Here is a 24,921-nt window from a genome sequence, read left to right on the forward strand (position 1 = left end):
CTAATAAATATGTCAAAAAACAAGACGTTTAAAATATTTAAAGAGAAAAAAGACAGAAATATAAAGTCTTAAACAAAACTAGACCAGTAGCAATGTCTTTCCCTGCTTTTTGATCTGTTGAATCTGTAACAGAAGAAAAAAAAATCATTGCTGCTCATCCTGATATGCTCAAGTCTTGTCTGTGTCCCCACTGGCTGACTGCAAAAGATTAAAATAGATACGTGCATACTCAGCGTGAAGTCAAGAAAGGTCAGCAGGCCTGGGCACAAAGCTGAGTGGAGGATGGGCTTGGAGAGCCAGAGGGGATATAGCACCAATGGCTGTGCCCCCTGCACTGTGGCACCCACCTGACTCTGGTGCAGCATTCGCTCCCATCCTGTTACCGTTTTATTTCTGCTGCTGTGTAATAGCCCAGGTTTACAATCCTGGTAATAGTCTACCATTGTGAAAAGTCATTGAACGGCTAGTCACATACCTTCTACAGTCAAGAGCAGAGAGAAGTGAGTCCACACTTGCTGACTTGCTCACTTGCACGCTTGCACACTTACCGGGCTTGATTTCTCCACCGTCACACATGTCAGGAACCCCTGCTTAGGGAATCAAGCTGCCAACCGTAGACTGAGTCTGCCCATGTGAATAAATCGTGGAAGGCAATCACTGACAGACACGCCCACAGGCCAACCCAGTGGTGGCCATCCCTTCATTGAGATTCTTTCCCCGATTATTCTAGGCCGCATCTGGGTGGAAATTAAAACTAACTGTCACACTTTCCAAACACCATAGCCCCACTAACAGGTTTGTATGCATGAAGAGAAATGAGCTTCTTCACGAGCATAGTGTTTGTGCCTGGGTGGGAATAGAAGCTGGTATTGCAGGGCTGGGAGTGTATCTCAGTGGTAGATCATATATACTATATATATGTATATCATATGTATATCATATACTCATGTGCAAGGTTCTGGCCTCAGCCTCCAGTACTGCAAAAAAAAAAAGAAAAAGAAAGAAAGAAAGAAAGAAAGAAGGAAGGAAGGAAGGAAGGAAGGAAGGAAGGAAGGAAGGAAGAAAGAAAGAAAGAAAGAAAGAAAGAAAGAAAGAAAGAAAGAAAGAAAGAAAGAAAGAAAGAAAGAAAAACTAAAAAGCAAACAGCTTGGTTGTGCATTCATTCAGCAGCTCTGATGAATGCTTCCTTGGCACAGACCTTAGCAAGGCTTTCAAGTGGAGTACAGAGAAACACAGATTGCCAGGGCCGTGCACACACCGCTACCTCTGTGGAATGTCTTTTCATCACAACTATGTGTTTATTTTTGTGCCAATAGAAAAGAAAACAAATGAGCACCTCAAACATTAGATGTCACAACACTAAATTTAGCTTCAGTGGAAGGGTTTGCGATGAAGGAGTCTTTTTTTCAAAGTTGTTATAGAAAGGGCGCTCACGCAGTATGTGAAGATAGCAAGTGTGCCTCTTCCTGGGGAGGCAATGTACAAACATCTGCTCATCCCAGACAGGGGACCAGAGGCAAAGCTAGTGGTGATCTGAGCAAAGTCCAGCCTAGTGAACCAGGAAGTGTCTTTGGATTGCCTACTGGAGTGTGGCTAAGGAGTTACTTAGAGAAGCTGGGTTGACTCAGACATGGCTGCATCACTGAATGCCCCCAACACAACTGACAGCTCACAAAAGTTGTGTAGCTGGAGCTCTCTGCTCAGAGGAAGTTGTCACATTGTAGGGTGACACATGACTGATTTTGGCAAGGGTAGCAGGGAAGGCTGGATTCCAGTGTGGCTGCTGACCCCTAAAACAACAGCAGGTACAGCAAGTATAGAAAGTGGTGGATCACAGTGTGGTGGGACAGTGCCAGGGTTTCATGTGATTGGTCAGAGGACTGGACCTCCCTTACCATGGAGAAAACTCCAGAGAGAGGAGGAGTCAGTCTCAGTCTAATCTCTTCTCCCCACAGGTGAATGCTGGGCCAATGGCTTATGCCCGAGCTTTTCTTGAAGAGACAAATGCTAAGAAATACCCTGACAACCAAGTAAAGCTGTTGAAGGAAATATTCAGGTAAGGTTCGCTTTGTTGAAATGTTCTTCTCACTACCTCACACAGAGAGGCACGAAACCCCTAGGAAAGCCGCTCGATGAACCCTCTTCAAGGTGACAGGTATCCACAGCCCAGTTTTGGACCCAAGTCACTGAACTCAATACCTCTTCCCGTAACGGGTTTTTAATTTACCCAATGCTGTCATTAAAAGGCAATTTGCAGATGCGTGTGGGCAGGCTCTGGATGTGAATGAGCGTCTCATCAAGGAGGATCAGCTGGAGTACCAGGAAGAACTGAGGTCCCATTATAAGGACATGCTCAGTGAACTGTCGGCCATCATGAATGAGCAGGTGAGCATCCCTTGGTGTGACCCACAGTCCCTGGCCATTGCTACAGGGACTGAAGACTCTTTCCTTACTGCAAAAGTCCTTTTTTTAATTGATTTGTATTGAGCTCTACATTTTTCTCTGCTCCCCTCCCTGCCTCTCCCCTGCCCTTCGACCCTCTCCTAACGTCCCCATGCTCCCAATTTACTCAGGAGATCTTGTCTTTTTCCACTTCCTCAAAGTCACTATTCTGTACCTCAGCATTATGAGGCTGAGTTGTTCTCCCCGTGTACAAACAGTTCTTATCTCAAAGCACAGAAACACTTACAGAAGAAAGAGTAGGAGAACTGAAATGTTCTCCACAATTTCTAGAGGTATTTACCCAAGCCATACAGCCTGTTGACTCTAGAATGTTCGGGTCTATTCAGACACTGAGAAACACAAGGTAGGAATCCCCATTTTGGCCTGCTGCCACTCAACCATTCCCTTGAGGATGGCACAATACCTAGGATATGGGAAGACATTTCACATTTTGCCAGAAGGGGTTTCCACACCATGCTCAGAGAGAACCACAGGATTTCTCATGGGCCTTTTACCTCAAGACTTCCTTGGCAGAAGCAGAGGTTCACAATTAGGAGAAAAGGATGTGTGTGTGTGTGTGTGTGTGTGTGTGTGTGTGTGTGTGTGTGTGTGTGTGTGATCAAGTCATTAATCATCCTGGGTATGTATTCACCACATTCTGCATGGCTTGCATGAACTGTGACCATTCAATAACGTCAGTATTTTGGAATAGCTAAAAGCACTCGGTTGTAAGTCAAGCGACCCTCCCTAGCCTGTTTTGCAACATCATCATCCATCACACTCTACTTGGGTACCTCACCACCTGCCGCCTTCCCAGTACTATGTTACTGCTGGTTTCATATTCGGTCCCTCTCCTCTCCCTAATGATCTAGTGTCATTACCACAAAGCACGGCAAAGACTAGAACTGTGGTTTTAATTGCTTGTAGCATACAGTCATTCTTTCCTGGCTTCTTCCACCCGCCCTTTTAGCTCTCCACAGTAGCTTAAGGAGACGAAATGGTAGGTCGGCTTATGAAGGAAAGAATGAATCTCCATAGATAGAATTCCCAAAAGAGATCATGTTAGTTTGAGATTTCTGAGGGGTGATGGCAATTAAATACTCCAGAGAGGGCTTGAGCACATAGGAGAGGCATTACTAAATCTGGGATTAAAATGAAGAGAATGCATGTCAAAGCTGGCAACCACAGTGAAGCCATACTTTCTTCTCACTGTAAATCATGCCTGGCCTTGAAACGTCTGGCAGAAATGTTTCTCTCTGTTTTTTTCGGCAGCTCTGTCGAGGTCCGTGTCTCTACAGCTTCTGCTCCTCTGTGTCTAGCATTTCCCTCAGTACTGTGAGCAAAAGTGGTATGTTCTTCTTGCCGTACATATCTCCTGTCCTGCAGCCTTCTGTCCACTCACCTCCTCCTCTCCAGTCCTTTGCCCCATCAGCTTTTGTGGCTCAGCTTCTCTAAGTCCTCATTGCCACTCTAAGACATATCATATTAACAACTTGGCTTTGAAAAAAAAGAAAACATGCTCCTTTACCTTCTAAAACTGAAGGGTTCTCATGATATTTGAAAATATAAAACAAAAATACAAAGACCAGTTAGTGAAGAGGAGAGAAAAAAAATTATATATATATATATATATATATATATATATATATATATATATATATATATATATATATATATATAAGAGTAAAACCTGATGGGTCTCACTGCTCATTAGCCAGTAAAAGAAACAGATCTGTTGGAAGGAAAGGTGGCCTTTCTGCTGGCCCTGAGCTTATAACAGGGCCTGGTCACACAGGTGACGAGATGCAGGACTATCTCCCTTTGTCTGAATGTGAACGTGTATCCTCCAGAAGCAGGTCCACAGATATTAAGTGGTGAGAGAATTTACCAGCTGAGCTTTGAAAATCAGAAGCAATTAGAATCAACTGACGCAGAAATAGAAACGCAAAATTAATTATGCCATATGCACCCCCATGGGGCCAAGAAAAGTCTTAGCAAAAAAGAAAAAACAAAAAAAAACATGTCATTAAGGGAAAACCCTCAGTATAAGAGAAAATTAGGCCATGAACATAACACACACCTGTACTCTCAACTGCAAGGACAGGGGTCGTTCAGGATGTTCATCAGCTACATAGTGAGCTTCAGACCAGTGTAAGATAAGTGAGGTCTTCCTCAAAAAGAAAATAAGTAGAGGCCAGCGAGATGGCTCACTGGGTGAGGTGTTTTGCCCCCAAGTCTGCCGCTGGGGCCCAAATGGTAGAAATAGAACTGACTTCCACGGCTGCCTTCTGGCTTTCGCACACACACTGTGGCATGTGTACACCCGTGCACATACATGCACCCACGCATTTTTTAAAAAAGAGAGGAAACAGAACCCCAGATTGAGTGAAGCTGGTGTGTAAAATGGAGTCGTGGGAAACAAGTAATTTGAACTGGTAGTGGCAGGCAACCATTTCTTTAATCGGCAGCCAGAATTTCACACTGTTTCATAAACAGCCAAAAAACCAAAACCATAAAGAACTTTCTTTGGCTGGGGCCAATAGAATTCACACAGCATGCAAATGAAGAATAAATAGAAGATGCTCTTTTGGAGCGGGTTTCCACTGAGCGAGAATGGAGGCAGAATGAAGTCAGCTGTGGTCATGAGTATCCAACTTAAAACACAGCGCTGGGACCAGAGCCATTCTGCTCTGATGCCAAGAAAGCGAGCTGTGAGCACAATCTTGCTGTTAGAGACTCAGACACACGCTAAACGCATAAAGAACCAAATTATGTGCGCAGGGTCTTGTAACGCTGGCCCTCAGAGGGTGTGCCGCAAGCCCGTGGCCCTCCCATGCTGAGTGCAACAAGCTCCTGGAGGAAAAGAGAAGCTAATATCACACACACATAAATCAGCACAGCGTGACAGTGTGTGAGGTCAGTGAAGAAATCACAACTAGAAATACAAAATACTCATCAAATCTCTTTTGTACAAAGATGAACTTCAAAGATGACATCTGCAGTTTCTGTGGGGCTGTGGGTTACTGATTACATATGATCATTGTGATAGAGCTGAACACCGTATCATTTAGATATATTGATACCACTTTCAGATAAGTCATATTGATTTTATTATACTCCCATTAATGCAAACGTTTCAGTGAGTTCTTCCCCTTTAGGGTAAATGTTAGCAATATAAATTACAAATTTTTAAACTAGAATGAGACGCTAAAATTACTCAAATACATTTGTACTCACTTAAACATTTATAAATTCATATCTGACAGTCAAGGAATATAGTGAAGCTGCTTTCCGCATCCCCATGGCAACTGGCATATGGGCTTCGAAGAAAATATCCCTCAGAACTACTTTGACTAGGATGTTTCCAAACTTACTAACACCCCATTGGGAATGAGTCACTGTTCAGGGTTTTAATTCTGCATTTGAGGATATGAAAATTGATCTCTCTTCATTTTGTACGCATATGTTGTATCTGTCTTGCTTTAAGATTACGGGCAGGGACGACCCAGCAAAGCGCGGACTGGAGCGATCCTACACGCGTGCAACTAGCAAGGTGACCCCGGCTGTGCCTCTGGTCTCCATCTCACCCAGTGCTGAAGTCTGAGAGGAGCCCTGGGGGATCCGGCGCACCTCTCAGAGAACTCTCTGAACTTTTGCAGCTAATCTCGGGGAAGAAAAAGGATAGATTTAATTTATTTGATGTTTTTACAGTGTTAATATTTTTGTTTGCCTCGCTAGCTTGAGAATTTTGCCAGCCTCTGAATTTGCACATTTCCTAGGATTCCTTTGTTTCTTCTGAGTGGTATTGATCAAACCACACTGAACATTTGTCCTGCGATTCCAATGAACGTGCAGCTTAAAAGCAAACTGAGTTTGCTCTTGGGTATAATTTGTTCAACCCCAGGTCCTAGCACACATATTTTCAAGGTCAAAGTGAATGTTTTGTAACATTTAAGCATATTTCACATGTAAATAGAAAATTGTAAAATATATGGTTTTTATCAAATTTCAGAAGAATGTTTTTAGTTGATACTTACGAAAGTACTAAAATTATATGAGTAACGTTTCAGATAATGTTATATTAAAATATTTGTGTATGTGTAAAAAAAGTGTTGATAAATACTAATCTTTAAAGTTTGTGAAGTTCCCTTTATTTGTAATATATGTGCTTTTAAAAGCAATGGTATGTGAAATTATAAAAGTATTTTGCTGTTGTTAATATAAATAAAATTACAGTTACTTTGCGCTTGATTTCCTTTTGAAAGTTGGGGTGGGAAAGTGCTTGCCTAGCCTGCCCAAAACCCTGGGTTCAAGCCTCAGCATTGCACAAACCAGATACGGCGTTAACATCTGCTATCCCAACATGCAGGAGATAGAGATGGGAGGATGGCAAGTTTAAGGTCATGTCCAGCTATTTAGCAAGGGAAAGGCCAGCATGAGCCCGGGAGAGGTGGTCAAGTTACTTCTGGGACTAGTTTATTGGATGACTATCAAACCATCTGAACTCTGTTCTTTTAATGCTTTACCAAAAGGGGGACCCAAGCCTCGGCTTGGAGGATCCTCCAAAGACGAATAAGATCCATTGAAGATTTCTAAATATAGGCTATTAGAATGATTTGACAGAAATATGTACCTGAATATTGATGACTGTGGTGGCCATCCACACATCTTCTATTACTGTACCTTATAAAATTGTGGTGGGGCTGTACTTTGCTGCCTCTTTAGGAGTTAGCACAGACATGTGATTTGCTGTAACCACTGAAAGAGGAAATATGAACCGCTGATCAAAATCAGTTTAGTTAGACTCTGAAAATCCAGTGGGTAGTTGTGCCTCATCCTTTCCCTGAAATAGAGCTCTTCAAAGTACACAAAGAAAGAACCTGAAATAGTCTCCTGAGTAAATTGGGAGCACTGGAGAGGGTTGAAGGGGAGGGGGAAGGCAGGGAGGAGAGCAGAGAAAAATGTAAAGCTCAATATAAATAAATAAATAAATAAATTTAATTAATCGAAAAGGAAAGAACTTAAAATCATGCCAGGTCTCCAGGTAACCACATAGAGCCAGACATGCACATATCCCACACAACCTTCTAGTGCATATAGTGTCAGAGAGAAACAGTCTTGAGTGTTACGGTCCCGAGACTCGGGACAGATTACACTTGCACGGCTATGCTTGTTCTCACCAGTGCATCTCTTAAACTGTGCAATCCAGGAAGATTGTGTTGTTGATATGTTCTACCCTTGGCCTTGCCTACAAGGTCCGAATCCTCCTGCTCTTTCCAACCAGCTACCCACCGTATTCCGAAGAAACTCTTTGCAACAGGTGGCCACCCAGATCTGAGAAGGAGCCCTCCAAGGAGTTCCCAGGAAATGAGCACAGTAGACCCTCTCCACCTAGGCTAATGCCATCCTGTCTTTGCACCACAGTGATTAGGATGGCAAAGGGTTTTACTGTGTTTTGCTCCTGACGTGGTTTATAAAAGAAATTTAAATACTCGAGAAAGAGTGAAGATCTCTTTCACAAAAGACATCGAAACAGGCCCCGGACCCTTTCAGTCTGCTCACTCCTTCCTTCTTTCATCACTCTAGCTACATCCAATATGCAGGGGAGTGACGAAACCCAACCTTTGTGTCTTATCTCCACATAGTATTTTTAAATTATATGTGAACACATCTATGTCAGGTGCATTTACATAGATGGAATTCTAGCTTTCTGGAGGCTGTCAAAAAAAATCAGGACATTTGGCAATGCTGGATTCCTATTTCCCTCAAGACGTTGCATTTAAAATGAGATAGTTAAGCCTTCCACATGTGCTTTCTGGCTGGCCTCAGTCATCACGAGGGATTAATCACCAGTATCAATTAGATCATGCTTGTTTATATGTCCTAACTGGAACTCATATGTATAAGCAGACTTCAGGGCAGACAAATGTTTTGTGTCTGTCCAGTTGCAGACAGCACAGCACCTGCTTCCAAGCCAAGCAAGATGCGTTTATTTTTGATACGTGCTTCTGAGCCTCATGAAGCCTTCTGAGATAAACATCGAAAGGACTCAAGTGCAGTGTTGGATCCACGTGATTCTTACACTCCACATAGGGATGCACTGAGCTGCCTGGGAATTTGCTACCCCAAAGCCTTGCAGAGGATGATGCACCATAAAGCAATGACCTGATTCTGAATTACCAAGACACTGAATCTTACTTGTATTCTTTTTCATCTTTACATAAATTGGTCTTAAATCAATTCCTCAGAATAAACTCAGTTTTTAAAAACTAATAGAAATCCCCCAGTTCTGCAGATTAAAAAAAAAAAAGCCCGAAAATGAGCCCCAGACACCTAATACAGAATAAGTATATATTAATGTTAGGCCTAGCTCTGTCTCTTTATTCACGCATAAGCTCGCCCTGTGGCCACTTCTCTTTTCATTCTCATTTCAAAGTGAACAACTCCAATAAATTAATTAATTATTTATTAATTAAATAAATTAGCACACTCCTTCAGTTTTGATAGCAGTCACCTTAGACACAAATATCCCTTGTCCAAACCTCACAGCATGCTTCCCTGTTCTGTATTCACACTCACTGAAAATCAATAAGATAGCTGGTGTGAGCCGGGCGGTGGTGTCGCATGCCTTTAATCCAAACACTCAGGAGGCAGAGGCAGGTGGATCTCTGGGAGTTCGAGGCCAGCCTGGTCTACAAGAGCTAGTTCCGGGACAGGCACCAAAAAAAAAAAAAAAAAAAAAAAAAAAAAGATAGCTGGTGTGTTTCCTTTGTAATGACTGATAGCTCTCTGTGGCACATGGTCCTAAAAAGATAGAGAACATGTCACCAGCAAACTCACTTTCAGAACCCCAAATCTTGTTCTACACAAAGATTTCACCTTATTTTCAGACTGACGATTTATTATCTCATGTTAGCCAAAGTCCGGACAGTCATAAAAATTATCCTAATGTTCCTATGAGCATCAGAAAATAAAAATACGTAAGAACAAAAGTGACAAAATGATCCTGAGCCAGATTATTATTCACTAGGTTTACGAGTGGGTCCTGTGCCTCTATACTTGCATCAGTGAAAACCATGCAGGATATGTCACACATACTGATAACAGGATACTTAGTTCAGAACATGATAAAGTACATTTTACAAGATCCGAGTAGTATTCAAGACCGTTCAACAAGCCCCTCTCCTTCCTCCTGTTTTCAGGTCCTGACCACTTTCCTATGCCCATTCTTTCTAGAGCCTGTTTTCTGAGCTCTTACGAACATCTCATTTCCCCTCCCAACAGAAAGACCCCTCTCCCATTTCCCCAGCTATTTAAGTCTCTTGCATACACATCAGACCCCTGTTCTGAGTGCCGTATTACCACATCTACAGCCACCCTTCAGCCAGAGCCCTCGATTCCTTCAGCTGCTCCACGGCTAGCAAAGTCCTCCTACTCAAGCTGGGTCCCTCAGCCCAAGGGAGCTTGTTCCCAGGATTGACTGAGAGTGAGAAATAATCATAGCGGCAGTTGATTCTCATCTGAGTCCTTGCCCAACTCATTAGAAAAAGAGAAAGAGAGAGGGAGAATAAGGGAGGACTCTGCAGAGTGGTGTCAACACGCCACATGTTGGTAGGGAAGTGACAAATTGCAACCAGCAGTCGTAGGAATTCACATGTCCTGTCACATTGTTACAGCAGCAACCAGCATGAGGGATGGTGAATCTTCAACCGCATTCAAAGTCTGATGATTACTGAGAGCTGTATCTGAAAGTAAGACAAGAAATTTGAAAACGTGAGAAAGAGCCAGGCAGTCGGGGTATACACCTTTAATCTCAGCACTCGAGAGGCAGAGACAGGCAGAACTTTGTGAGTTTAAATTCAGCCTGGTCTGTGGGGTAAGTTCCAGGACAACCAGGACTTCATAGAGAAACTGTGTCTCAAAAAAAATTAAAGCAAAGAAAGAAGAAGAGAAAAAGAAGATGACATGGGAAAGTTCATTACTTATTCTCAGTATTTGACAGCGTGGAAGGGAGCATGAGAACAAAGTTAGTATCTAAGAATCCACCCTCTGTACCTACACCCTGGTGATACCCCGTGGGGAAGCAGGAAGATCTATAGTCCTCTGAAAAAAACCCTGTCCTCCTCTAGCAGGGAGTTCATCAGCCCAGTGTGGAGCGTGGCAAGAGTTGATCTTCCTATGCACACGGAAAAAAAGCTGTTAAGACTGCCGGACGAAAAAGCAAATTTGAGGTCAGAGCAGAGATGACTAAATGTTCCAAGTGATGCTGGAAACGTCAGCAAAGAAAGACTCACCAAAGCATGTCTTTCCTTCGTGCTTAGATGTTCCTGCAAAAGAACACGTGTGAGAGGAGCTGCGTTAGGTAAAGAATAATCTGGTGGAGAGATTATAGCTCGTGAGATTCAACAGGCCCTGTCCTGAGTACACAGGACTGATCTTCCAGCAATAGAAATGAGAACGATCAAAACATTCTCAAAACTCACTTGGAGAAAGAAATGGTTTAAGCCTGAATGATTGGACAAATTTCAAAACCAAGTTTTAAATAACATTCATGTGGAGGACTCCCCAGGAAATCTGTTTTCAATCTCGCTGCATCGCTTGAACATAGTTTCTTGACTAGATTCCTAATGTATAAAAGATACCGACTTCTGAAACTTAGAATTTTTCTTGTATTCCATCAAATGCAATACAACTCCAATCATCAAAGGACGACTGGGACTTTTGCCTTGTTATGAGTAAGCAGTGGTATTTGCAGGCCATTTGACTGCACTGAATCAGTTTAGTAATATTTATTAAATATGGAGGGTAGATGATCTATTTTTAAAGAACTAGTGAATAGTAGGAGATTCTGGAGATCAACTTAAATTCTAGTTTCTTTTTGGTTTTACTTCTTAACAAAGGTAAGGGAAAATGGAAAGTCAGCTTAAAAGCACAGGATGGTCCCATGGGAATGTTTTCAAGCAGCAAACCCAGCCTGCGGGAGAGATCTTTTGGTGTCTCATCTCAGAAACATTCTCACCCGGCCCATCATGTTCCACAAAGTGGCATCATATTCTCAGTCTCTCCCTCCTGAACAATTATACAAAAGGACAGGGATTCCTTTAGTATCAGATTGGCTACTGGCAGCTAACAGATTTGTAAAATGTAAGGCCCTTTATTTTTGACTTTAACATCTACAAGAGAAAAACAGAGTCTTTTCCAAAACAGAAATCATTTACATTAAAATGTTAAGCCTAAAAATTGCAGATGATGATGTAACAATCACCTTTAGTCTTCCTTCTGGGGACCCAGCCTCAGCTCCTATGGTTACTTATAAGTCGGGCCAGAAACGTTGGCCATGTTTAGCCACAACCTTTTCTAAACTATTGTTCGCTACTTCCATAGTTAACTCAGATGTCTAAATATGCTGTCTTTGCTTCCTTTTAGCTCTCTCCTCCTCTGTCTTCCTATCATTTCTACTTTGAATGAGTCAGAATCCCAAGGGGCTATGGGTGGGTACCACACCCCAAGAGCGGGGATTTCCTAACATCACACATTTGGCAAGAATAGAACAAGATGTTCTGAAGATGCAAGAAGCACAAATGAGTGCAGTCTAGCAAATCCATCCAACAGTTCCTGCTCCAGAGAGGTGCCATCTGCAGCAACATCTCTCAGACAGCAGAGAGTCTGTTTCTGGAGTGTCTCATGGCAACATGATTTTACTCCTCTGATAACACCCTCCATTTGGTTTTATTATATGTCTATGAACATCATTAAAAGTTGGACTTTCTCAGTAAAGATCTCTGAAAAGGTCATAAGAATTCATATTATTCTCTGTTTACCTAAAATTAAGCAGACTATATGTAAATCTATGTGCACACAAATAATATATAGTTTATATTTTTGGTTGTGAGCCTAGCCTTAACAGCTGAGCCATCCCTCCAGGCCAGTAATATATAGTTTAAATAGAATTTTCTTACATGGGTTGTCAATGCTCTCCCCTGCCAACTAAGAGCCCTAGACTTTCAAACAATAAGTAATAATACAAGACAAGAGAAGCCTCCTTTGGAGTTGTTGGTGAAGATAATCCAAGAGAATCCCAAACACTAGTGGCTATTACTGTTGCCCTTGACTGCCTCCCAGAAGTTAAAGATAAGTTCATATTGCTGAAAATACCATATGTATTAGACACAAGGGCTCACAGCATCCAAGCTGGACCAACCTGAAAGTCTCCTCTGTGAGAACTAGCATTCCTGGTACCGGTACCTAGATATGATGCCTGTGAACTAAAACAATGACTAGGGTGGCACAATAACCTTAAGGACACAACAGTGGCACACATACCTTGGCGGTAACCGAGAGCTAACCAATGGGACTCAAAGCCCACTCAACCAGAGGGAAATCATGCTTGACATTGGAAACCTAGCCAACTACCTGGAGACAGTGTGGTCATGAATCCTGGAGGAGAACCTACCTACAATGTCTGCAAAATTCCTAGCTGTATTCTAAGTATTTATTCTTGCATTCATAGATAAACATAGCTCTCAACTCTCATAACAAAGAAACAACAACCTTATCTTTGCAGCAATTAAAAACCATGACAGAAAATGACCACTGGTCAAAATGCAGAGAACAGGAGATCCTGTGGAGCTCAGCACCAGCTGATGCATCTACAGCACAATTCCTGCCCCTGAGGCTCAGAGAACACAGAAGACGAGGGAACAGAAAGGTTTCAAGAGCCAGAGAAACAAGAAGAGCACCATGAGACTGTGTCTTCTCAAAACGTCAGTGAGCTCCACCCATGAAATCTCAACAACATGGTTGCCTAAACAAGAACAATAGATATGTTGTCCCGGAAAGGGGAAACTCAAAAGGGTCCCAATTCTGGGCAAATAACTACAGGAAACTAAGGAATACTTAGGGAAAAACAGAAAAGTCTCTCAGTTCCAAGTGGTCAGGTCTGAAATCATATACAAACAAGAAACATTGTACAAAATGAGCAGACTAAACTCATATATATATAGTTGTGAGTGAGTGAGTGTGTGTGTGTGTGTGTGTGTGTGTGTGTAACAACAAAGAGACCAGGAATTTGAAAAAGAGGAGGGGGGAGGGGAGGTACATGCAATGGTTTGGAGGGAAGAAAGGGGAAATGATGCAATCACATTTTCATTACAAATAATAAAAATAAAAACTTCAAAACTGGATTTTCAAATCAAGTTGTTAATAGAATAAAGCTGAAATTGGAAACTTAACTGTGAACAATGGGTTTTGATGCTGCTGTGGTTATTATTGGTTTTGCCACTTTGACCAAACTTGCAGGTCTTTTAGTCCTTCCAGCAAAAGGTTAAAAAAAATGTAATTTTGACAAAATGCAGGAGCCCAGGAGAACTATAAGTGCAATTCAGGTCTTTCCTCTGCAGGTCTCAGAAATAGCTCCTGGCTGGGATTACAAACTGCACAACTCGTTCTCCTCCCAGCATTCCTTGAGGCATGAAAGGCTGTTACAGGTGGAAGCCTTGCTTCGTTCTAACCAGTTCCATCTCTTTAATGGAATTAGCAGATGCTTGGGATACCTGTTTTCTCTAGCAGATGATGTGTCCTCTGAAGCCTAAACTGTTAGTCTTAAATTAACAAGCAAGATTTTCTTGGCAGAATAAATGCCTTACATTTTCTGCGCTCGGGTATCTTGACATTAGAATATGCAACTGAAATGTGACGCGGACAATTTCCCAGTGACTGAAATGGGCCACTGTCACCTTCTGATGCTGCAAAGCATAAGGTAATGAAAAGAGAAATCTGTGAAAGATGGAAAATTAATTGAATCCAAGCATGCAAGTCTTTAGAGGCAGAGATGGCACGGTGTTTGCTTTTGGGTTCAGAGGCTAGCAGAGGACTTGGAATGGGCAAGAGTGTCTACAAATGCTTGCTGAGTGACCATATGAAAGCCTTTACAAATAAGTCCACAGGGAAAAGACAAGCTTTCTCCTAAGACTTTCTTTGGATCGCCAGCCCCCAAATAATGACACAGAAACTAATTATTGATTTTGGAAGCTCGACCTTAGCTTAAGCTTATCCCGCTAGCTTTTTATAACTTTACCCATTTTTATAACTTTACCCATTTAATCTACGCTTTGCCTCGTGGTGTTTTACCTTTCTTTCCCATTTTGTGTGTATGACTCATTCTGCATCTCTGTCATACCTAAATTCATCCCCTACTTTTCCTCGCCCTGCTGGAAGTCCCTTCTACACCTCCTTGCCTAGCTATTGGCCATTCAGCTCTTTAGTAAACCAATCACAGCATTATATCCACACACTATACAAATATCCCACAATGCTGGACTTCTTAAGGCAACTTCAGACTGACGGATGCCTCCAATTTCCCTAATGGAAACATTCAACCAGAGCAGACTGAGAATGGGGTTCACTCTGGCTCTGAAGGAGAGGGCCCAGACACAGATGACCAGCCCCATAACTGATTGTGACCTTACATAATGATCCAACCTGAGCCTCAGTTGCATCTTCTATTAAATAGTAGAAATAATGATTAAGGGGATTAAACAAAGGCCAAAAGGTTCTTAATTCAACAACTGGCAGCAGCAGATGTCTAGTACTTGTGAGCTGTAATTACTAACATGGTAAAAAAAAAAAAAAACAGCTCAAGTGAGAAATGGAGCATTGTGACCTCAAGTAGTTTTTAATATTTTAATAATACTTATTTGGATAATTGTAAAGCATGTATTTAATAAATTTGGGGAAAGGATAATTGATACTGTTTCCCTACGTGGTCACTGATGAGAACTTCATGGCTATTGGGAGTCCTGGCTTATGATGAATATAAAGGCAGAAACACATTCTCTCAGGTTTCTGACATGGCACTGTATTATACGTTGTTCAAACATACAAATATTGCCCATTATCTACATGTATTCCCAAGAATGCTACTTCTTGGCTTAGATCTGGATAAAGTCTCTGAAATGTCTCATAAAAGATGGGAGTGAAACTGGAACAATTGCTGGCAAGGAAAATGAATCCACAGATGCATGCTCTCTAAGAATCAACTAGATGGAACAGTTATTGAGATGAAGATGTTTCTTGATGTCAAAAGTCATTTGAAACAGGGTTTACTTTCTATGTTGGGTCAGTTTGTTCTTTCTTGGTGACAAAAACAGGAAATTTAATCTCACTTAAAAGGTGTAGAAGCTATGTAACAGCAAGAAGACTGTTCTTTAATCCCGGCCTGGCAGGTATTTCAGAGGCTGAAATCCAACACTTACTGAATAAACATCTTCAGCAATCATTTATAATACTCAATACCCAACACCTGGCTCTAGATGGAATTCAGAGTTTTTTGGAGGGAGCAATGCTATAAAGAACCAAGTAGTTGTTTATGTACACACATTGCTATAAAATTAATGTAAAACCAAATTTAAATGGAGAAGATAAGGACCTAAGAGCATATAGGAGGAAACTAAAATAAACACTGATTTACTGGTTTATTCAAAAGATTAACACATGTGCATTCATGCACACACACATATACAGAGGATGGACATGACAATTGGTAATAACGAGCCAGAAAATTTGTTTTCCATTTTAATTATGCTCCATCCTAAGAACTGGATTGTTCATAACAGCTACCTTTGTTCCAAGAGAACAATAACTCACATGTAACACATGGACGGCTCAAACCCAATCACACTGTACACTGTGAACTATGAATCAAACACAACGGAATACATAAACTGAAGTTTATTGTCCTCCTCTTACCCAGTCCACTCAGAGTAAAATCAGAACTCAGCAGGAAGCTTTGTATAAGTCTCTGCACAACCTCCCCTAAGGACTTCATGAGTCATGTAGAATCTACTTTAACTCAACACTCATGCCTTGGGTTGTGTCCTCCTGTGATGCACTTGAAGACTTTTGTGGGAAAGGAGAACAGGAAGAACTAGAGAGAGAAAACAAAGAGCAGAGCAAAGAGTAAGGATGGGGTACCAAGCCTGTTTTGGTGACCTATGTTCCTGATAGAAAGGTACATACAAATTCATCTCACGTAAGTCAGTCTTGTTCCTGTATCTTTACTAACATCTTTCTACAATTTCCAATCAAGTGACCTTTCTAGACTCCCTAAACACCTTAGGTCTCTTTCTGCTCACCTGTGGCACTCTGATACTTGACGTTTATCTTATCTTTTGGATTATGACTGAGTAAAATTTTATTTCAGAATATTTAAAGTTTTTAATTAAGACAAATTGTATTAAATTAAATCTAATTTGGAATCAAATTTCTAAAAAACCTCTATACTAAAACAATTGGCAAATAAACATTTCAATACAGCATATTAAATATACCTTTTATTGAATTATTCATCTAAACACTGAAAATAACTTTCTGTTTAGTAATAAATTGGACTTAAAGACTTTGATTTGTAAAAACTAATATAGAGAAAATGGAAATACTACTTTACTTATCAAAATAAGTTCACTGTGGGCCTTTTTAGTATAGCTAGATGTCCAAGAATCTATCCCTGTTTTTTGGCTGAATTTATCTGTCATTGGCATTGTTCCAACGCAGATTATTTCTACATGGCTGCAAAATCAGTCTCCAGCAGATTCAAGATTATAGTTTCCTAGTTTATAAACCAGTGGTAAAAATGCACTTTCTCCAGATGCTATGTATTACATTATCATTTAGTAGATATTCATTAATTCACCTCCACTTTCATGAGTGCTTTTGATGTTGATACTAGCCATATGTTCTGCTTTGGATAATGGAATATTAGTACATGCATCATGAGTTAAAGATGAAGTAGGCTTTCACAGTGACAATTTATCTCTGGCACTTTGTTTTAATCATCAGAAGACTATGCTTTCATTTCAGTAGCTCCTGGCCTAGTAAAGATGGAAGGTACATAGAACAGAATGGGATCCTAGCCTGTCCCAGGTACATACAACCAGACACCAACCAATCTTAACATGTTTGAAAGAGAAATGAATACTTATATACAACAGAGATGTGGATGTTTTTTCATATGCCACATATGGAGCAACAATGAACATACACATAGAATTCCAAAAGCATTCTTTGGTCTGATATTATGTCAAGTCAATGGTTCTCCAAATGTGGCCATGATCATTACTCAAGGAATGACAACTGCATCATCTATATACTGATTAATAACAATTACTGAATGTGGGAAAGAAGAAGATGATGAAGACAAGGGTGAGGTGGAATAGCAAAAAAATGAAATTTGGAAGTTGATGTGAGAGGTGCAGAAGAAAATGGAGTGTGAAGAAGGAGGTGGATATGATCTCAATACATTGTACTCATATATGAAATTACCGAAGAAGATCTATATGTTCTCCCTCATTACGTGAAAGCTAGCCTTGAGCCTTTAGATATGCATGCTTAATCTGGAGTACCCATAGAAAACAGGAAAATAGTAAGGGGCCATGACAGAAGCTTTCAAAGAAAGGATAGAGTGCAGGTGGTATAAGGAGAAAATGATAATAATGGAGCAAGAAGAGTTACATATGGTGTGGGAGGGGAAGGTAGGGTGTTAGAGGCAGTGTATACTTGATGGTAAGACCCTACTAAAGAAGATAACACATGTACATACAACGTGTAGCAATCAAACTGATCCTGGCCTGGGAGTTTCATTCCCACTGTCTAGCGTTCACAGTGCTGGAAGGCTCTATGCAAATGGCTAGAAGAGTTCTTACCCAGCTCTAAAACCAGTGAGGTACAGTAATAATGACAACGGGCTGACAACATATGACCCCAGCTACAATAGTGACACAAACGTTATGGGAGTAACCAACCACTTCTTGCATCGATTTCAGGCCTACTCCAAGATGGAACTCATGACAGGTCTGTTAACTAGACCAAGAGCTGATGACTGTGTAGGTCATAGGCCATAGGGAAGAATCTACTACTGTTATTGTGCCAAGGGGACAGAATTTTCAACTTGAGAGAATGCCCAAACTGGCCTTCCCATGTAATCAGATTGGCGAATACCCCAACTATCATCATAGAACCTTCATCTATAAACTGATGGAACCAGATTCAGAGATACACAACCAAGCAACAGACCAAGCTCTGGGAATCCAATTGAAGAGAGTGAGGAGGGATATCAATATCACGATGGAGAAATCTATTGAGACAGCTGAACGAAGCTGTGGAACTCATGAACTCTAGACCGACAGATGTGGAGTCTCCATAGGATCTAATTAGGCCCTCCATCTATGTAGATAGTAGTGGAGCTTGAACTATCTGAGGGCCCCTGGCAGTAGGACCAGGATCGGATCAGTGGTACATGAGCTAGCTTGTTGGAACCCAATCTTTATGGTGGGATGTCATGGTCAGTCTTAATGCGGGGGGAGGGGCTTGGTCCTTCCCCAACTTAATGTACCAGATGTTGTTGACGCCTCATGGGAACTTAACCCATTGAGGGAAATGGATGTGGGAGTGGTTTGAAGGGAGGCAGAAGAGGGAGGCAGGGGGGAAGGTGTGGTTGAAATGCAAAATGAAATTAAAAATAAATAAATAAAAATTAAGAACATAAAGCAACTATGTTTGGCTATGAAATTCTCAAATATTAAAAATTAAATTACTCTAATCTACATGAAAAGTAGAAAAACACAGGATTTCCTGAGTAAATTGGGAGCATGGGGACCAAAGGAGAGGGTAGAAAGGGAGGGGAAAAGAAGGGAGGGGAGCAGAGAAAAATATATAGCTCAATAAAAACAACAAAAAATTTAAATTACTAAGGAAAAATAATTTTTTTAAAAAAATCGCTAAGATGAGTAGATAGTTCCAGTGAGCAAAGTGTTTGCCCTGTTAGTGTGATAGCCTGAGTTCTACTCCCAGAATTCATACAAAAATGCCAGATAAGATGACACACATTTTTAACCCCCAAACTGTGGAGCCAGAGACAAACAGATCTGTAGCTAGCTTTACGCGAAATAATTACATGGAAACTGTATTCTTTTAAACACTGCCTGGCCCATTAGTTCCAGCCTCTTATTGGCTAGCTCTTATATATTGATCTAACCCATTTCTAATATTCTGTGTAGCACCGCGAGCTGGCTTACCAGGAAAGATCTTAACCTGCGTCTGTCTGGAGTGGGAGAATCATGGAACTGCCTGCCTCGGCTTCTTTCTCCCAGCATTCTGTGCTGTCTACTCAGCCTATCTAAGCTGCTGTCCTATCAAAAGGGCCAAAACAGTTTTTTTATTTAATTAACCAATGAAAGCAACAGATTAGAAAGATGACCCTCCTCCATCACAGATCCCTGAGGTATCACTGGCAAGTCTGCTTCACTTAAGCAATAAACCCTATGACTTCTTGAATTTTGCATGCAAATGGACAGAAATAGAAAACACTATCCTGAGTGAGGTAAGCAAGACCCAAAAAGAGGAACATGGGATGTACTCACTCATGTTTGGTTTCTAGCCATAAATAAAGGACATTGAGCCTAGAATTCGTGATCCTAGAGAAACTAAATAAGAAGGTGAATCCAAAGAAAAACATATAGGCATCCTCCTGAATATTAACCTTCATCAGGCGATGAAAGGAGACAGAGGCAGAGACCCACATTGGAGCACCGGACTGAAATCTCAAGGTCCAAATCAGGAGCAGAAGGAGAGAGAGCACAAGCAAGGTACTCAGGACCACGAGGAGTGCACCCACACACTGAGACAATGGGGATATTCTATTGGAACTCACCAAGGCCAGCTGGACTGGGTCTGAAAAAGCATGGGATAAAACCGGACTCGCTGAAAATAATGGACAATGAGGACTGCTGAGAACTCAAGAACAATGGCAATGGGTTTTGATCCTACTGCATGTACTGGCTTTGTGGGAGCCTAGGCAGTTTGGATGCTCACCTTACTAGACCTGGATGGAGGTGGGTGGTCCTTGGACTTCCCACAGGGCAGGGAACCCTGATTGCTCTTTGGGCTGATGAGGGAGGGGGACTTTATTGGGGGAGGGGGAGGGAAATGGGAGGCAGTGGCAGGGAGGAGGCAGAAATCTTTAATAAATAAATTAATTAATTAAAAAAATACTGAAGAATTTATGGCTACCATATAATATTTCCATGTCCAAAATAAATGTTAATAAATCTATAACAAACTAAAAAGAAAGAAAGAAAGAAAGAAAGAAAGAAAGAAAGAAAGAAAGAAAGAAAGAAAGAAACCCTAGACCTCGCTGAGAGACTATCTAACAGCTGAAAGGATGAAACTCAAGTTTGACCTCTGACTTCCACACACATATACATGCACACACACACACACAGTCTTCCTAGTGATTCTGCTCACTGTAAAATTTGAAACTCATAGATTGAGATTACATACCCATCCTGCCCTCCATCAGCATGATGTGATGACCACACTCTGAGCCTCAAATCTAGTCTAAAGGTGTGAAGATGGAAGCAAGAAGGATGCAGAGAGAGGAGTGCACTTCAACCTTACTGCAATCTTGTTAAAAAGAAAGAGTTCTCATGCTGGACCATTGGCTCAATTGATAGAAATCCTTGCTGAGCAAGCACAAGATCAGAGTTTGAATTTCCTGCACCCACAAAAAAGCCAGGCACAGACACATGTGCCTGTAACCCCAGCTCTTTGAGGTGGGAATAGGAGACAGGAAGGTCACTAGAGATTACATGTCAACCATTTTTTAAAACTTGTGAGAGTTAGATTCAGAGACCCAGTCTTAAGAGAATAAGGCAAAGAAAGATAGAACAAGGCACCCAATGTCCTCCTCTGGCTTCTGTATGAACAATCAGGTACATGCATCTACACACACATACGTATACCATGCACACATAGAATACAAATACACTGATGAGAGAGAGAGAGAGAGAGATGTCCAATGGAAGAGATAAGACAAGCATCAACGTTCCCAAAGATTATGCAGGAACAAGAAAACAGGAACTAAAAAGAGAAATCTTATCTCTTGTTCAGGTCATGAAATTGAATGTGAATCTCTTTGAGTTTGCTGAAATTCAATACAGATCTGATGAATCAAGTAAAAGACAGTGGTTAGGAGTACAGTGAACCATGTATCATTTTCAAATGTGATTGAGTTGTCACACAGATCCTTCTTAGTACAACTAAAATGAATATAGTGTTTAGAGAAACAGTGTCTAGCCGGGCGGTGGTGGCGCACGCCTTTAATCCCAGCACTCGGGAGGCAGAGGCAGGCGGATCTCTGTGAGTTCGAGACCAGCCTGGTCTACAAGAGCTAGTTCCAGGACAGGCTCCAAAACCACAGAGAAACCCTGTTTCGAAAAAAAAAAAAAAAAAAAAAAAAAAAAGAAACAGTGTCTATGTATCTTAAATTACTCTAATCCAGTCTGAAGAACCGAGAGAGCAACCTATAGTTTTGAGTGACCCAAGATACGTAACTCAACTACAGACTCTGATGATTGACAGTACTTTTAATCTATTCTTAAAATCTGGAAATCAAATAATTTTAGAACTCAAAGGAGAAACTACAAACTACCAGACAATAGGCTATATTCTTTCCTAAATTTTTCTTATTGATCTTACATATCAGTACAAATTATCGGTCTATTTTTAAGAATTTTTACTTCCCTTTGAGAGATAGATGATCTAAAAATGCACAGTATAGACAAGTCTTGGAAAGTGAGTCGGGGGTAAGAGCTGGCTTCCTTCAAAGATTCAAGGCACTCCTGTGCCACCAAGTTGATAGGGACACCAACACTTTGCTCGGCTTTTGATTCAAGGTCACCCCTTTTCTCTTACCCTACCTGGGTTCTGGGTTTCATTTGGTCACTCCTCCCCTTGATAAACTCCCTCATTTTCTCAATGGTAATCTTGAGGTGCCTGGCAACCTCTGAGTTTAATTCACATCATCTCAGTGGGGCAGACCACGTTTGCACTGTCAGAGTTATTTTTTGTTTGTTTGTTTGTTTGTTTCTATTAATGTAGCCTCTCTCACAGCACTTATTCACCAGAGAGAATGCTGTTACAAAATGTTACAATCTGAACTCTACTCAGTCACTAAAGAAAGAACATAGTGTGTGACTAATTTCAGAATAAGGAAGAAGGATGGGAAGGAGAGAGGAAGGGAGGGAAGGACGGAGGGAGGCAGGGAGGGACAGAGGGAGGGAGGGACACTGGGACGGAGGGACGGAGAAAAGGAAGGATGGAGGGACGGAGAGAGAGAATTTACAAATCGTGTAAGAAATGACACACACCACTTTAATATAAAGTAAATATTTATTTGAATTCTGCTGTTCCTCTTGTAACAGTTTGTTTTCTCCTCTCTGTATGACCTAGAAAATTTAGCTTTAAAAACAATTGCTAACTAAGAAGACACATCATTAGAAACAGAAATGATATCCATCCCAAAGCATACACACATAACAGAATAGAGACATAGAAATAAAAAAGCAAGAAGTGACCTTAAAGAGATCACAACTCTTCAACTTTTAGATTGTGAAGTAATTAAAAGTCTAGTTTTTAAAATGATCCATGTACCATGTCCTCAAAAAGTACCCAAATAAACAAATAAACGAAGCTTTCAATTCAAACCTAGATGAGAAATTCAACCTTGAATGAAAAATTCGACCTTGTTTTATGCAAAGCTCAACAAAAAGATATGTGCTAAAGGAAATTATTGAAACTGGAACCAAGAAGCTCAACTCAATTGATAAAACTAAGTGAAAGGGCTCCCAGTGGACAAACCAGACAGACACAAGAACATAATGGGGGATGAATGACAGGGCTGAGCAACAGACAGAGAACAGATAAGAAAAAAACAAGAGATCTTGAACACAACATTCAAGACTTCTGGGACACAATTAAGAGACTCAGCTCACAAATGTGCCACGAGTGAGGTAACTTTGATACAAACTAAAGACAGAGAAAACCAACTCAGTGAAACCATTAAAAAAAAAAAAAACAGCAAATCTAGGAAGGGACACAAGACATCAAAGTATAAGAGGAATTTAGAGTCTTAAGCAGACTCGACTAACAAAGAACCTTTCCATATCATACAATAGTTACAATACCAAGAGCACAGAACACAGCAGAATATTACAAGCTGTGGAGAACTTTTAAGTCATTTGCAGAGGCAAACCTATCAGGAAAACGGAAGTTTTACTGTTTTCAGCATGGCATTGTTTAAGTGGGGGGGGAAAGAAGGGGTTTTTGTATAAAATAAGCTAAAGCTGTTCATGACCACAATCCCAGGACTGTGCAAGACACTTAAAAAATTAAAAACAGAAAGAGCAAGGCACAGAGAGCAATACAGTAAGCTGCACCCCTCCATGACCTCTGCATCAGCTCCTGCCTCCAGGTTCCTGCCCTATTTGAGTTCCTGTCCTGACTTCCTTTGATGATGGACTCTGATGTGGAAGCATAGCCAAATAAACCCTTTCCTCCCCCCAAAACAAACAAACAAATAAAAATAGTACATCCTTTATTTGTTGTGATAGATATTACAATTTATTTATAAGTACATATATTGTTATATATCACAACAAATATTGTTGTGAGATATTTATATATTAAATACAAACATAAACATATATTATATAGATATATAAATATAAACAAATATATATAACTAAATATGTAAAGACAACCTGCTCATCCCATATAATGTTATTTGTATGAATATGAATTTGAGAGAGAACAAGGGAGTACATGGGAGAGGTTTTAGGGAGGAAAAGGAATGGGAAAATAATGTAATTATATTTAACTTCAATAATAAAATTATATTTTAATAAAAAGTAGTTACTCAACAGAGACAACAACAATAATGATGAAAATGACAGGGAAAAAAAAGAAGGAGAAGAGGGGAGAAGAACATTGAAAAGGAAGAGGGTGAACCCAGGGATGAGTGTGTGTTTTCAGTATAATAGAGAAACAAATGAGAGTTAGAAAAGATTTAAGCATTATGCATTCAATAAACTAGCAAGCCTCTAAGATGAAAAGAACAATAATGAGTAACTGTCTCTCAGGAGCTTGACAAAATAGAGACAGAATGAGAGAGTAGAGAACAGAGCAGCTGGATCTATCATATCCACAATCAGGAAACAAAAATTGATAAATTCATGCTGTTCTATTCCTTTTTTCTGTTTACACAGATAGGACCCTAACTAGAAGAATATACCATGCATAATACAGCATGCCCAGAAATCCATCCCCAGTTAATTTTAGATTCACTAAATTAAACTTTTTATTAATTATATTTTTATTGTTTTTATTGAGCTATACTTTTTCTCCATTCCACTCCCTTTCTCTCACCTCCCTCACCTTTTTCCCTCTCCCATGGTTCCCACACTCCCAATTTACTCAGGAGATCTTGTCTTTTTATATGTCCCATGTAGTTTAAATCCATGTATGTTTCTCTTATGTACTCATTGTTGACTAGGTTCCCTGGGATTGTGAATTGTAGGCTAGTTTTACCTTGCTTTATGTCTAAAAGACACTTATGAATGAGTACATATGATATTTGTCTTTCTGAGT

General features: G+C 40.6%; 1 protein-coding gene across 10 annotated transcripts in view; it reads left to right on the forward strand.

The window, feature by feature from the left end:
* The window catches only part of Dock10 (dedicator of cytokinesis 10), a 255,903-nt gene extending 249,244 nt beyond the window's left edge, over positions 1-6,659 (forward strand). For 7 of the 10 annotated variants that reach the window (XM_057761402.1, XM_057761403.1, XM_057761399.1 and 4 more), the window contains 4 exons: positions 1,956-2,056; positions 2,247-2,385; positions 3,715-3,790; positions 5,930-6,659. In XM_057761402.1, the coding sequence (XP_057617385.1) occupies positions 1,956-2,056; positions 2,247-2,385; positions 3,715-3,790; positions 5,930-5,991 (378 nt within the window). In that variant the 3' untranslated portion in view covers positions 5,992-6,659. The remainder of the gene's footprint in view (positions 1-1,955; positions 2,057-2,246; positions 2,386-3,714; positions 3,791-5,929) is intronic. The other 3 variants (XM_057761400.1, XM_057761408.1, XM_057761404.1) reach the window with 2 other exon arrangements.
* The last annotated feature ends 18,262 nt before the right edge of the window (positions 6,660-24,921 follow it).

The sequence above is a fragment of the Chionomys nivalis genome, chromosome 2, assembly GCF_950005125.1.
Source record: "Chionomys nivalis chromosome 2, mChiNiv1.1, whole genome shotgun sequence".
In the NCBI taxonomy this organism is placed as follows: domain Eukaryota; kingdom Metazoa; phylum Chordata; class Mammalia; order Rodentia; family Cricetidae; genus Chionomys; species Chionomys nivalis.